This window comes from Danio rerio, chromosome 2, assembly GCF_049306965.1.
Source record: "Danio rerio strain Tuebingen ecotype United States chromosome 2, GRCz12tu, whole genome shotgun sequence".
In the NCBI taxonomy this organism is placed as follows: domain Eukaryota; kingdom Metazoa; phylum Chordata; class Actinopteri; order Cypriniformes; family Danionidae; genus Danio; species Danio rerio.
This window is the reverse complement of record NC_133177.1, coordinates 18,999,810-19,015,000: the sequence shown is the minus strand read 5'-3', so window position 1 is coordinate 19,015,000 and position 15,191 is coordinate 18,999,810. Positions and strand designations below refer to the sequence as shown.

The following is a 15,191-nucleotide window of genomic DNA, read 5'->3' as shown; positions in this document are numbered from 1 at the left end:
GTTTTGTATAAAGTTTTTATTGCAAAGAAATACAATCCACAGCATCAGTAGACATTTCACTTTTCAAATTTCTAATCAGGTATCAAACAGGAAACTAAATTCTTCATGACAGGAACAGAACAACATATCCCTTTGCCTTATTTTACATCATTTACATCATATCACTATACTGTTCAGTGAGTGCCGTCTTTCGAATGAGAAGTTAAACCGAAGTTCTGACTCTCAGCTGTCATTAAAAATCCTAGGATGTCCTTTGAAGAAGAGTAGGGGTTTTAACCCCGGGATCCTGGCCTCATTTGCCCACTGGCCTCAGTCTATCATAGCCTCCTAACCATTCCCATATTATAATTGGCTTCATCACTGTCTCCTTCACACCTATTGGTCGTCACGTCATCTAGATGGATGCTGCCTACTGGTGGTGGATGAGGAGATTACCCCCAAAATGTGTAAAGTATTTTGAGTGTACAGAAATAGCACTATATAAATGTAAGGAATTATTATTATTACTATTATAACTATATACAGAAGAAAGAGGGGTGGGTGCAATATTTTCTTCTATAGACCATTTTGAGGGATGCAAACGATAACAATGGTCCTAACATGTTTTACATTTTTAATTTCTATAGCTTCCAAGAATTAAAAAAAGAGCCACATATTGATAAATAATGCTATAAGAGCTGTTTTAACATGACGTTATGATTGAATTGCCTCTTGTTACAGTTATGAAATAGTTTGATAACAAGCAGGAAATGTTCATAGGCCAGTGACATGACCACATTGAAATGGTCTATGGCAAAAAGACATTAGGTTGAATGGGTGCAATGTACTCAATCCATTTAAACCAGAAGTCAACAAATATATCTTTTTGGTTTTGCACACTGCATGTAATTTTCTCCATAACTAAAATATTTTTCCAAACATCAATCAAATCTTGCATTTGTGATAGATTAGGTTTATACCAGCATCTAGTAATGAATTTTATACTTGAAGCCAGGATGATTATATACAGATACGTGTTGTTGTTGTTTTTTTTGTTGATTTAATGATTTAAAGTGATAGTTCACCAAAAAAAAAAGTTTTTCAGTATTTACTCAACCTCAAGTTGTTTCTAACTTGATATTGTTCAATTTTTAATGTTAAAAAACAAAAGACCATATTCTGAAGAGTGCTTGAAAGCGGCAGCCATTGACATCCATAGTAGAGGAGAAATGCTTTTGAAGTCAATGGTAACAATTTTCCAACCTTCTTTAAAATACCTTGTTTTGAAACACGTGAACTTAAGGTGCACTGAAGGTGAACTTTGATGCACTTAATCTAAACCCCTCTCACTGGCAGTGCTGTAATAAAATAAAAAGCTATTGGCTAGCTTTTAAGAGGGGAGAAGCTACTCTACGTCCCACCCTCTCTTCGTGATTCAGTTCGATTACATGAAACAGAGTAAAAATGCACATTTCAAAGCACTTCACGGGACCTTTCAGATTTCACATTCTAACAAAATGTTATCTATGCTAAGTGTAAACACAGCCACTGATTTCCGTGTGCATGTCTAGACGCAAATCATTACCTGAAGGGGAACAAACTGGTTATGGGATCCGCCGGCTGCTGATGGCACAGGGCCTCGTGCTCCAGGAAAAGTTCCTCCAAAGAACGGCTGCCCCTGATGGGGAAACTGCATCCCCCAGGGAAGAGGCCCGTACCCTTGAGGGGGCATCAGAAACCCACCTGTGTAAATAAATAATGCGTCATATCAAGTGTAAACATGAGGACATCTGCATTAAAACAACAACTGTAGAGAATAAGAGAAAATTGACAACGCAGTGACTCAGACCTCCTGGCTGTCCGAACATGGAGGGATGAGGTGCAAGCGGTCTCATCTGCTGGACTCCAGGGAATATGGGAGGAGGCAATGGGAAAGAGCCCAGCGAGTTCTGCAGAAAACCAGACTTCATTCAGCAGTGGACAAAGAGTTATGCACTAAAACTTACTGCAGACTTGACTGTATTTAATCATGACATATAGTGCTGCTACTAACATACAGGCAGAATTATGAGCCCCCTTGTATATTTTTCCCTAATTTCTGTTTAACATAGAGAAGACTTTTTCAACACATTTCTAAACATTATAGTTTTAATAACTCACTTCTAAAAACTGATTTATTTTATCTTCACCATGATGACAGTAATAATATTTTACAAGTTATTTTTCAATACACTAGTATTCAGCTTAAAGTGACATTTAAAGGCTTAACTAGGTTAATTAGGTTAACTAGGCAGGAAATTAGGCAAGTTATTGTATAACGATGGTTTCTTCTATAGACGATCAAAAAAATATTGCTTAAAGGGGCTAATAATATTGACCTTAAAATGGTTTTAAATAATATTACAAACTCCTTTTCTGTTCTGCTACAAACTCTCCTTTCTGTTAAACATAATTTGAGAAATATTCAAAAAAGAAAAGAAAAAAATTAATAATAATTCTAACAATAATAATTTTGACTTTAACTCTTCATGAGCTTGCTCATTAGGAATATTACAACATTATGATCAGCGAGTTACCAATCGTTGAAGGGTGAAGAGAGCAGCTTTCTCTTTAGCTTCGGTTTCTGACTGACACTGAGGGCCGTGAACCATCAGACCATTCGACAACTTCACCTGACACAAGATCAGACTCTGCAGAACATAGAGAAAAGAGCAAATGATATGAAAAGATGGAGCAAAACAAGGCCATTATATGTATATTGTTATCATTCGTCCAGTTTCTGAGAAAAGTTAATTTAAAAACACCTAACCAAATTCAAAACTGAACTCTGTTACATATGATGAAGAAATTTCGTGCACACTGTGGTAGGGCTGGGCGATTTGGCTGGTTTGGATTTGAACATTTTAACTCGATTACCATTAATAAATGAATATTTTATTTATTTATTTATTTATTTATTTATTTATTTATTTATTTATTTATTTATATTTGCCCGCATAGTTCACTGAGAGGTTTTGTACAGTAAATACGCTCACATATTACATGCGAGAGATTTTTATATGAAGTGTGCATTACTTGATTATAAATTAATTGAAGGAAACACACTCGATCCACTATCTATGATTATTTAATGAACATCAACTTTTAACAAATGAAATCAAAAACACACATTGACTAAATTTGTTTTTAAAAAAGTAAAAAAAAAAAAAGAACTAGGAAAAGTAATTAAAAAATTGACCTGGAAAAAAATGAGATCGATTATAGGTTCTGAATGTTGATTTCGATTAATCGCCCAGCCCATTGTAGATTATTAGAAACCTACCCTTACCTCTCAAATTTATAATACAGTTAAGAGTGTAATATTTAAGATAAGAATGTCATAATTGTGGTTTTAACGATGTTCGACTGACATGTCACTCCAAAAACGAAAAATCTTTTTGAGTCCTTTTGTTTAATTTGCTAAAATATTAAAATGTAGCTACCATCTCTATGCCAATGATACTCAGCTTTATATGCCCATAAAAATGGAGAAAAGGTCTGTTTTACAGACCTCTTTTACCCGTTTTAACGAGATTAAGGAATGGTTGGCTGGTAAATTTTTACATTTAAATGAATCAAAAACTGAAGTACTAGTGTTTGGCCCTCTGAGTGTCCGTGTATCTACAATTAATCAATTAGGTTTGCTCAAGCCTAAGGTCCACAGACACGTAAAAAATCTTAAAGTTATCTTTGACACTGAGTTAAAGTTTGAAAAGCAAATAAATTCAGTCGTCAAAAGTGGTTTCTATCAATTAGGAACATTGCCAAATTGAAACCTTTTCTGTCTTTTAAAGACTTGGAAACCTTCATCAATGTTTTTATTATGTCCAGATTGAACTACTGCAGCTCTTTGTATTCGGGAAGTTCGCAGGCTTCAATTGCACGCCTGCAGATGGTTCAAAATGCAGCTGCTAGACTTTTAACTGGGACAAATTATTTTCTTGTATCTCACCAGTTTTATCACCTCTTCACTGGCTCCGAGTCCAATTAAGGTGTCAATACAAATGATTGCTACTTGTTTTTAAAGGTTTGAATGGTCTGGCACCTATTTACATTGGTCAGTTTCTTCACTAGCAATCTTTATTGAGGCCAATCAGGTCGGAAAACAAGTTTCAGCTAGATGTTCCCAAAACATGGTTGAAATCAAGAGGTGACCGGGCTTTTTCTGTCATAGCTCCCCATCTGTGGAATGGTCTGCCTTTACATATTAGGTCATGTTCGTCCCTTGGTGCTTTTAAGTCTAATAAAAAAAATAAATGATAATAAAATTTTTTTTTTTTAAAATCGCTTTCTGTCTCTTGCTTTTTGATTGCAAATAATTATTTTTTATCTTTTTAATATATTTTGCATTTATATATATTTTGTATGCTGGTCTTTTTGTAAAGCACTTTGGTCAATATCTGTTGAATATTTAAATGTGCTCCATAAATAAAGCCAATGAAACAAGTGTACCAGACATCAACGTGTTACCATAGTGCTATGCTGGTAAACCTCACTCCGTTGACCTCTAAAGGTGCTCCAGTGACAGACGCTAGAGGTCTTGGTCTTTAGCCTCCTTGTTAAAGAAACCGACTCCTATGCAAAGGATCGCTGGTTCGATCCCAGCTCAGAGCATGTTGGGTGCAGCAGTACCGGTGGGTTACATCAGCATAAAATAGTAGACCCCATTTTGAATATTTATATTTTCAAAATTGTTGATTTATTTGTATCTATTTCTAAGTGTATTTAGGTAACATGCTTATGCTAATGCATTTGAACAATTCAGCTTTACTAAACCGATATACTTATTAAAATAACATTTTAGTCACCAAACAGATTTTTTCTTAACATACAAATTTGGGTGTGCACATTTTTGGACCGTTATCGTGAGACTTTTTGTTAGATCAGCTCCAGGTGTGGCTTCAGTACTGACTAAACTAATATGAACAAATAGATTTTTGTAAAGCATCCTGTTAAAAAATATGCATGTATATGATCTTTCTTTAGCATTACTTAGTCTCCTGTTTTTGCTCCTCTCTGGGTTCCTCAATCAACTCCTTTATTGATAACAGATATTTTACTCTTAAGTCCTGAGTTCTAGTTATTATTGGATCTTGAGCAGCTCTTATAATCAAAAATAACCCTGTATGTATGATTTTTATAATCATAAGTTATGATATAATTATGTAATATCACACAAACATGAGTGCTTCTGAATGTCAGAGCTTGATCCTTTTATATTTTACAAAAGTTCAGTTTATGCCATTTAAGTTTATACTTGGTTTAATTTTTCTTGTTCTGGCAATCATAATAGCTCAAATCAAAGCCAGAGCAGAACATCTGTGCATACTAAAGTGACACTGCAATGTTCCTTTCATTAATCAATTTGTTTTGAACTCATTTGAGTCAAAAATCTACCCATCATTTCTAAATAAATCAGCAATTATGAAACAAAACACTTGAACGGACAATTACGTCAATCACTCATTATGAAAATATCCTCAAAAGAATACACAAACATTAATATTGCACACCCCTAATTTGAGTTTGAATTGATTTGATGGAATTAGTGTGTGTATTACATGTAGTTTTGTGCATTCACAAACAAGTATCCCTAAAAAGACACACAAGATATGCAGATTTTGAGATGGACGAACCTGTCTGTTGCGGAGGAAGGCAAACTCTGGAGGTCCCATCCGGAGCCCCATGCACACCCGTCCTAGTTCAGTGGCCATGCTGGGCAGGAGGGGTGGCTGACCAGCCAGAGGATGAGGAGGAGGAGGAGGAGGAGGAGCAGCAGCAGCAGCCGGAGCTGTTTCAGGCTGAGGAGTGTTTATCCGAGCAGCTGAGGGACAAACAACTCCCAAAATTACTCACAGTCAATCATCATCTAATGAATGACTTAAATTTGCACAGACTTCCTCAAACTGCAGTACCTAGTTTCTTGCTGGAGCGTCTCTTGCACTGCTGCTGGGCATTGGGGCCGCCAGAATCAGGGGCAGAGGAACTTGCTCCGGAGCTGTCGATCTTCAACATCTCTTTCAATACTAGAGTTCCCTTCTGCTCAGAGAAAGCAAATGTGTTTGGATTAATAAAGATATTTAAATAACTAAACTTTATCACTGTGGAAGACAGAAAAGTGGATTGTGCACCATGGCAAAGGATTGTGGGGAGAGAGGCTCTGCTGACGGGGCCTTGGGCTCTTTAGGTGGTTCATGCTGAGGAGGTTCAGGATCCTTTGAGATTTTAAGATTGGCTATAAGCTCCTCAAACTCTGTAGATGCCTGTAAGTAAATAAATACATATATGAAGTAAGATGTCTTACACTGATCATAGCAATAAATACACATAGTTTAAGGTAGTGCTTCAAATTTATTTCAATGGGCAGTACATGACTGGGCAATAGTGAAAGAGCAGTAAGTATTTATTTTAGATAGTGGCACCTGCATGCCAATCTACTCGTGACTCTACCTGAAATCCACACAGTCACGTACTTGGTTTTATTTAGATAGGGGCTGAATGGAAAGCCAAGAATGGATAATGGGGACGGAGAGACTTTTGTTCAGATTTATTTGCAGCTTTTATCTTTAGCTGAAACATTGGCTGACGTCTGCTTATGTTGATATATGATACAAGATGTTTTTCAACGCAGTAAGAACTAAAAAATTAGAGTTCACACGTTTATGCTGTCTAATGTTGTTCATAGTCTGTATGGTTCTCTTATTTCTGATAACTAATACTACTGCACCATATCCGTTTTATGAATATTTTTCATATACACAAACTTGAAAAGGGGAGCCAAGAATGTGCAATGGGTTTGGAATACACAAGAGTCCAAGCAAAACAAAACACCATTGTCTGACAAAAAAAATTCTACATATATACAGTAGTACAGTATACTTTCATCAAAGTCATTTTAAAACTATTGAACAATACCTATTCTTGTTTAAAGACATTTTTGAAAAACTTTTTGATCCACTTCAAATGTTCACTATTGTATTTTCTTTCTTTTTTTTTCTTTTTTCTTGCAGGAACAAACAAATCTGAGACAGGTCTGGAGGATGGAGGATTTTCAAAACTTTTGTTTTTTTGAGGGAACTATTCCTTGAACATTCGCAACACACACAATCACTATTAAACGTACCTTATTTGAAGGCCCCTGCAGAGCGGTATTTAGATCCTCATTTCTCTTCAGGAGTCTAATATTACCACCCAAACCCTGAAAAAATAATAATAAACAAAAATCAACAAATAAGGCATTTAGTCTTATATAAAAGATGACAACATAATATAACATATAACAGTGTATAAGGGTGCACCCTCGGAAACAAAGGTAGCCGAGATGTCACTGGGGTGTTACCTTTTTTAAAAGGTACACATTTGTATTTAAAGGCTTAAAATTGGTACCTCAAATATATATATATATATATATATATATATATATATATATATATATATATATATATATATATATATTATTATTATTACTTAAAAGATACAAAGAAGTACACTTTTGTACATTTTAGTAACTAATAATTACCCTTAAGATATAAATAAGGGCATGTTATTTACAAACCACTCGTACCTTTATTTCTGTGAACTGTAAAATATTTCATTTTACAGAATTTTGAGCTTGATTAACTGGAAGGTGTGAAATAAAATCTGTTAATGCGCATGTAGATCCAGTCAGAATTGATCACAGTTCTAAATAAGTGCGCTATACCGTTTGACATTAGTAGTAACCATAGTAAGTCATTGACAGAGCTTTTAGATATGCCGGTGTCATTTCCATATGTACTGCATCTGGATACTGCATTACTGCCATTTGTCCTTATCACTTGACCTCCCTGCATCAGTTGCATCGCTTCACACCCAATAATAAATTAAGTATGTTTTTAGCATACTGTATAATAGGAAAGTATGTGATTTCGGACACGGCGATTCACAATTTTCTGTTTGTTTGTCTGCCTGTGACTGATTCAAAGTGGGCAGATAGAACAGGTTGTAATTTATTAAAATTTTTACCTATTTGGTCAATTATTAAGCAAAAAGCAATGCTAGTTTTAACATGTCTGGAGCAACAAATGAAATAGGATAAACAACATCTTGTTGTGCATTAAATGATTTTAGACTTTACCTAGGCATTCTTTGCCTCTGTCTCCTTTTTAAATGCATTGGCGAGCAGTTGATCATCTCTTACATAATGTTTTATAAGTAGTGAATGTACATCATGCTGCTTGACAGCCAAATTATACAATGTGGTATGAAATATGAATACATACAAGTTTGATGGATGTGTCGTTGCCTTGGCTCTGTTTATTTTGTCCTTCCAGCTGATTCTGATGTGGCATCTGGCTTTTACCAGCCTGTCAGATGTAACAATACTCAATTAGTACCATTGCTATAACTAAATTCATTATGCAGATTTTTATATTTTGAATTAAAACAGCTTCATAACTAATAAATTGTCATTTTTATTAGAAAAAGCATTTGCAATAGTTTCGCACAGTTTTCATCAATACAAATTTTTAGCTTTAATTTTAAATTGTAGAACTTAAACCGAACTGAAATTTCTCATGAAGAAAAGTAGGTTTGTTCTCTCTATTTTCTGATTCATTTACTGTGATATACAAAATCCCTAACCGTGCAACACTTTTCTTTCCTGACAGCACAATAACAAAACAAAAAAAAAAAACTGTACTGTAATTCATAATAAACATGCTACAGAATACTGTAGCAGAGTAATCTGTAATAATTACTGTAATGTTAGTGCAATCTTTGGTGTATTGTGATGGTGTATAATTAAAGAAACTGAATCTTATAAAATAATTTGTTTATGACTACAGTAGTTTCATAACACAGCAACAATATAATTACTACGACAGTTTAATTCAAGTAATAATCTATAGTATGCTTCCAAACACTTTAGTATTTACTCTAGTGTTTTTTCATTTAACATAGATTATACAGTATCTGCCGCCTTGATGACAGGCAAATATATTTTAGCTCAGTAGAAAAAACTCGGCCCTCTTTATGATATAAGGATCATGCCCAACATTTGTGATCATTTTCTATTTATATCTTCTTTGAAATATGGTATAAATTGTAAAAATACAGACTTTTCTCTGTGTCTCCCATTCAGTTTTTTTACTTCCTGCCCCTCATCTGAATTTTGAGTGTCACCAGAACCACGTGAATAAAAACAACCTATACCTTTTGATTTTCTCCCCCTATTTTATATTAGTTACATTTCTGCTTGCCTTAGATATATTTCTGTTTACAAATGTTTTTATTTGATTAGTATGGTGCACCTTTTGCATGTTGAAATGTTTTTAACATAACATATATTCATTCACCGTCTATTCTCTGTGTCTTTAAGTGATTGAAACTTGAAATATCTCATATAACCTACAGCTAAAAAAAGTTATGGTTTCTTAGAAAATAAAATTTAATATGTAGGCCTATTTTTAGTGTTTTGGTTATTGTTAATCACGCAAGAAGTTTTGTGCACGAACGAAGGAAATCGGCACATCAGCAAAGAGATTCACTTGCTCATATTACATGAATGTGCTCATGACATTTGTCATGAAATAACACCATTTTTGTAATATATTTTCTGCCTAATTATGCCTTTTTGACCAATTTCTTGTTCCTATTTTTTATTCAAGCTGCTTTGTAAAAAATTCCCTACTGAATGCATTAAAGGAAATGTATTTACTGTAATCGACATATTTATTTTTAAAATTGTTTTAGCAAATGGTTACAACCCTAATCACAAACAAGCACACAGAGTAAGAGAAGGTACCTACATTATTTTGCCAGTGGGCTGGTGGTTTCTGGGGCATTGCTGAATTCTGAAGGGACTGCCATACATTACTGAACTCTTTCTCATTACTAGACCCCTATACAGAAACACAAACAAACATAGAAGTGTATTATAATGCATTATGGACAAACCCCCACAGCAGAAAAGGCCTATTAACCTCACACTTCATACCTTTTGTTGGTTTCTCTGGTTGAGGGCTTTATGTGGCGAGTTCCTGTTGCCCTGAGTGTCACCCCTGAGATTAAAACTTTGTCTGCCATTCTGCTGCTGTCAAGATAAAAATAAATAAATACTATCAGCCAGGTGATCCTCAAGAAAAATTGGTTAGTGTTCACAATAGTAACCAAGAACATTAGGTACTTCAATAAGTGGCCATGTACCTTTTACATGTTTATTATTTTTATTTCCTCTAATGTTGAAAAGAACAATCATGTTAGTTTGACAGTCTACATCAATATTTATTAATTTCGCAAAAGCTTTGCGAAACGACTTAAACGAGAATAAAAGAAGCAAGTAAAAATCACCTAAGATCAGAAATACTAAAGGTGCTGTGACCGGTTAGTTAGTGTAGCAGTTGCTTTTAACATATTATTATTACTGTTTTTATTAAATCCATGAAATGGAGTGTTTGTAGGAAAGTGTCTGGTCCATATGGAGAGAAAAACTCTCCTACAGGTGGTTTAGAAAGTCCACTCACCTGCGTGAAGCATGCTCGGAAATACACATGCAGATGGACAATTCTGTATTTTAGGTTTAATGCTTAAATACTTGGTACATATCACACAATCCATAATAAAAACAAAAACAGTGATCAAATAATTAAACCGTTACTCCCACGTTTTTAGTGCGGCATTATATTCAGCACACCATTGTCTTTTAGGATCAATCTTTCTGAAAGACCAGCATTGAGAATTGTGCCTTGTTTGTGAACCAATTTATGGTAAAATGAAGTGAACCACAGAGCAACTACTTGATAATGCGATTTGGAAACACCCCTCGCTTCAGCTTGTAGTGCAAAATGTATGTCAACAGCATGCATGTCGATGTCGCGTATGTGTTAGCGTGTATCAGTAACAACTGTCCTGTATAACTATGACTTTATGAATGAATGAATGCATGTGAACGGTTACATCTATTTTATCAACTTGCATGCATGAGCAGTTGTCGCTAGAAACAGTAATTATTTGTATAATTTATTAAATTATACAATAAAGTTTGTTTTAATGTCCTTTCCCGACCATCATAGTCAGCATGCGGGTTGCAACCGTAATCATTGGATGTTTCTCAATATGCATTCTCATGTCCTCGTGTTCTCATGTAACATCATTATCAACTGCCAAAGTGCAGTTCCAAAACTTAAGACCGTAAAAACTGAAGACGCATGAAAGTTCCTGGATGTGTTCTTGGTATTGAGGATTCACCAATGCAGACTTGAGCACCAAACTCGCTCAAGAAGTCCCAGAACTGAATAAAGGATGTAGGACGCGAAGCATTTTATATGGAGTTATCATAAAAGTTCAGAGAAATCTTAATAAAGACATAAACACATTAAGGGTGTTTATTTGCTGAAATTGATTTTAAAATCTGTTTTATTTGTATTGTGCAACGTATATTTGTAAGGTTTTAGTGCATGTATATAAAGGGGAAAAAACAATAAATCATTGAATGAATGCTGTAATGTTTAATTAATTTTCAGTTAAAAATGCATAAAGGTCACAAGACCTTCAGGAAGAACCAGGGAAGAACGCAGCATTTCATTACTCAGAGGACATGTTCTGCGATCTCCCAAGTTCTTCCGAAGTGACCTGGCAAGACCGGACTTCACAAGAACGCCAGTCCGTTCTCTCTGTTCTTAAGAATTGAGAAAAACCCTGTATAATAGATGTCTATGGCTGCAACATCATCATCTTTCGTCTTCTCGCAGTTTTAATTCAATTCAACTGTTTATTGTCATGTGCACATTAAGGAAACACGTCTCCCTGTACAATGAGATTCTTACTTTGCCGTCCACAGTGAAGTCATACACACAACATACACATCATACACAACATACACATAAATACACATTTTAAGGTGGTTGGCATCCAGCATTTTGGCCCACTACCGCCACCTTCAGCTCCGGAGAGTGAATCATAGAATAGGTTTACAGACTAAAGTAATGAACACTACTCGAGTATGAGCTACATTTAAAATGTATTTATTACATGACTATTAGAAAACCATGTTCTATATAGTATGGAAGTGTGATTTTAAACACAGCGAGGACTATTTGTCAGAAAGAAAGCATCTTTATTGTTTGGTTTTTGTGTGTACCTGAGTTTGCTCATCTCATTATTTAACAACTACTGGTCTGAAATGGCTATTTCACTAACAGGATGTTTTATAATGACTTTAGCCTTGTTTATGAGGCATGAGTAGGGCCAGACAGAATGTTTGCTATTTCTGCGCAGAATTGAGTTAAAAATCTGCGGATTTACACTGAATTATTTTTTGAGAGTATCATAACTAAAACCTTAATATATAAAAAGTAATACCTTTTTAACTTTTGTTTAATGTTTACAATGCAAATCCAATTAGATCCACTTTATTTAGTAAACTAAGAAAGTCTCTCATATAATATATCTAATAAAAGGCAAAAATATTTTGAAAAAATATTACTTTACAAACTATACAGTAAATAAATCATATGAATATTTTCATATAAGTCAATACTATTACTGAAATTAATATAAAAAATTGAATAAATATGAATTTACATCCATTCACTCAAGTAAATAAACAATCAATGATGGGCTAAAAGTCTGCGTGCGCAGATTCCGTGTGGGCCTAGGTATGAGTGTGTGTCCATTACCTGTGTAGGTATGAACGGTGAGCGTGGTGAGTGATTAAGGCCACCCAGCTGGCTCTTGTTTGAGATTTGTGATGAAGATGAGGGTTGAGGTTTGACGATGGCAGTGAGTTTGTGTGAGCCCAGCTCCTTCCTGCTGCCATGGCTCAGGTTGATTAAGGCACTAGGGGGCAAACGATACCCACGGCCAGGAGAACACCTAAACACACACAATCAATACACTGTCTGACACTCATTTTACATTATGAACATTATAATAGATCTATGCTGATTATTATTATTAATTTTATTGACACAAATGTGTGTTGTCTACAGAGAGCAAAAATCGACTGTACCTGATAGTGAGTCCTCCAGCAAACTCCTCATCAAATATCACCTCATATAGAATTTCAGCCTCACGGTCAGCTGTTGAACAATAAAAGTGGAAGCTGAATGAGAAAACTAAATTCTGAATGAAACCAAAGAGTTTGTGCCAGGTTTACACTTGTACCTCCTTTGATGCCGATGATGGTTCCTCGAAGGCCGAGTGGAACAGAAAAGCTCTCTCTCACATTGACCACACGGTCAAACAGATGATATTCTGAATCAGGATCTGGAACAACACCGTGCTGCTGCTCCAGAGGCTGAACAAACAAAGTAACACACATATACGTTTACTTCAAAGTTAATCAATTCTTTATCAATCTCTTTCTTTCTTTCTTTATCAATCTTTTTTCTTTATTTCTTAATCTCTTTCTTCCCTTATTTGTCTCTTTCTTACATACATTCTTCCTTTTTTGTTGATCTCTTTCTTCCTTTAGCAATCTCTTTTTCTTTCTATATTAATCTCTTTCTATCTCTTTTCTTCCTTTCTTTCTTGATCTCTTTCTGTATTGATCTATTTCCTTCTTTCTTACTTTTTCCCCACATCACCCTATTTTTATACAGCTTACAAAGCACTCAGGCAAAACTTTGTCAACAAGTTTTACCATTTAAAAAACAGTTTGTCAAATGAAATTGTTAAGCAGCTACACAGACATACTAACTTATTTGATGTATAGCTAGTTTAGACAGCTATAGTTTAGGCTGCTATACTCAAGAGAGCACGCATGCGTTTGCAAAATGCATTTTAAAAAGTGCATTGTGTGAAAACCAACAATCTGACCTAACCATGTTAAACACATTCTAAACATCTATTTAACATCTTCTGACAGGAAATGTCTCAGAGACACATTGCAGATTATAAACCCTATGTATACCAGATGAAAACATACACATCAATTAGACGTCTCTGTAATTTACATGTGCAATTAGGGCTTTGCATGTCAATACATAGATATCACATTCCTTAAGCATACACACTGACACACAGACACAAACCCTAAAAAGCAGATGGGGCTTCACGGTGACCCGCACTTTCTTGTTCATCTTCTTTGCCTGTAATCCAGAAATCAACACATTGTTAACGTAATGCCAGCAACAGTAACTGTGATTGTCAATTTTTGTATGTGATCCTCACCTTCGTTTTCTCCAGCTCCTCCTCAATCTTCTCCACAATACCAGCATCCAGGATCTGCAGATCACATGATGCTCTGGAGATGGAGCTCACTGGATGCGTTTTCAACCAGCCCTGGATCTCTTGGACCTTTTCCACTCTTTATTAATTTATTTTTAAGCATCACAATAAGAAACAGTCAAATTATAATCATTAACTCTGGCATACTATTAAGTGCAGCTTTCTGTAAAAATTTGTAATGGAAATAAAGTAGGACATTGCATATGAATTCCATGCACGACTGCTGGTTTGCATACACACCCATTCTCATCCTCTCCCGGCCAGATGTCGTCTTCGTAAAATATGTCATCGTGGCTGTTTCGTGCTACATGGTCAAACACCTCTGAAAATCTATGACAAAAATAAAGACATAAAAAAACTTAGGTGCTGGTGGTAATGTGGAAGTTTTAACTATGACCACAAATACACAAACACACCGTTCTAGGTATTCAGCTATTAGTTCCTCAACAGCAGCAGAGTAGAGCCACTCCTTCTCTGTTCTCTTGGTGTAGCCAGGAACTTCCTCGTTCTTTTTGTTGAACTTGAGATTAAGGCCTACGTTGACTTTCTGCTCTCCATGTGGACTGCACAGAGCCAAAAGCATTTAAAAGACATTCATTTACAGACAAAAATTATTTACATTATATATGAAATCATTCTAATAAAATTTCCTGAATGGTCAAATATTAAAATTTTGATAAACTGTTGATATTTGCAAAACACTTGTATAAAACTAACCAACTAACTAACTGACTAACTAACTGACTAACTAACTAACTAACTAACTAACTAACTAACTAACTAACTAACTAACTAACTAACTATCAGACAAACAAAATAACAAACAAACAAGCAAACTAACTAACCAACAAGCAAACTAACAAACAAACAAACAAACAAACTCACTAACAAACTATTTAGCAAACAGACAAACAAACAAACAAACAATCTAACAAACTATTTAACAAACAGACAAACTATTCAAC

General features: G+C 35.0%; 1 protein-coding gene across 4 annotated transcripts in view; it reads right to left on the bottom strand.

The window, feature by feature from the left end:
• xrn1 (5'-3' exoribonuclease 1) overlaps positions 1 to 15,191 on the bottom strand; it is a 50,256-nt gene that overhangs the window by 1,639 nt on the left and 33,426 nt on the right. For 2 of the 4 annotated variants that reach the window (XM_005163318.6, XM_073914233.1), the window contains exons 25-41: positions 14,643 to 14,789; positions 14,467 to 14,556; positions 14,170 to 14,305; positions 14,031 to 14,087; positions 13,162 to 13,294; positions 13,007 to 13,076; positions 12,675 to 12,870; positions 9,995 to 10,087; positions 9,807 to 9,899; positions 8,280 to 8,363; positions 7,142 to 7,216; positions 6,150 to 6,281; positions 5,934 to 6,057; positions 5,655 to 5,842; positions 2,556 to 2,669; positions 1,829 to 1,928; positions 1,565 to 1,722 (exon numbers count right to left, since the gene is read on the bottom strand). In XM_005163318.6, the coding sequence (XP_005163375.1) occupies positions 1,565 to 1,722; positions 1,829 to 1,928; positions 2,556 to 2,669; positions 5,655 to 5,842; positions 5,934 to 6,057; positions 6,150 to 6,281; positions 7,142 to 7,216; positions 8,280 to 8,363; positions 9,807 to 9,899; positions 9,995 to 10,087; positions 12,675 to 12,870; positions 13,007 to 13,076; positions 13,162 to 13,294; positions 14,031 to 14,087; positions 14,170 to 14,305; positions 14,467 to 14,556; positions 14,643 to 14,789 (1,990 nt within the window). Of the gene's footprint in view, positions 1 to 1,564; positions 1,723 to 1,828; positions 1,929 to 2,555; positions 2,670 to 5,654; positions 5,843 to 5,933; positions 6,058 to 6,149; positions 6,282 to 7,141; positions 7,217 to 8,279; positions 8,364 to 9,806; positions 9,900 to 9,994; positions 10,091 to 12,674; positions 12,871 to 13,006; positions 13,077 to 13,161; positions 13,295 to 14,030; positions 14,088 to 14,169; positions 14,306 to 14,466; positions 14,557 to 14,642; positions 14,790 to 15,191 lie in introns of all 4 variants that reach the window. The other 2 variants (XM_005163317.6, NM_201033.2) reach the window with 1 other exon arrangement.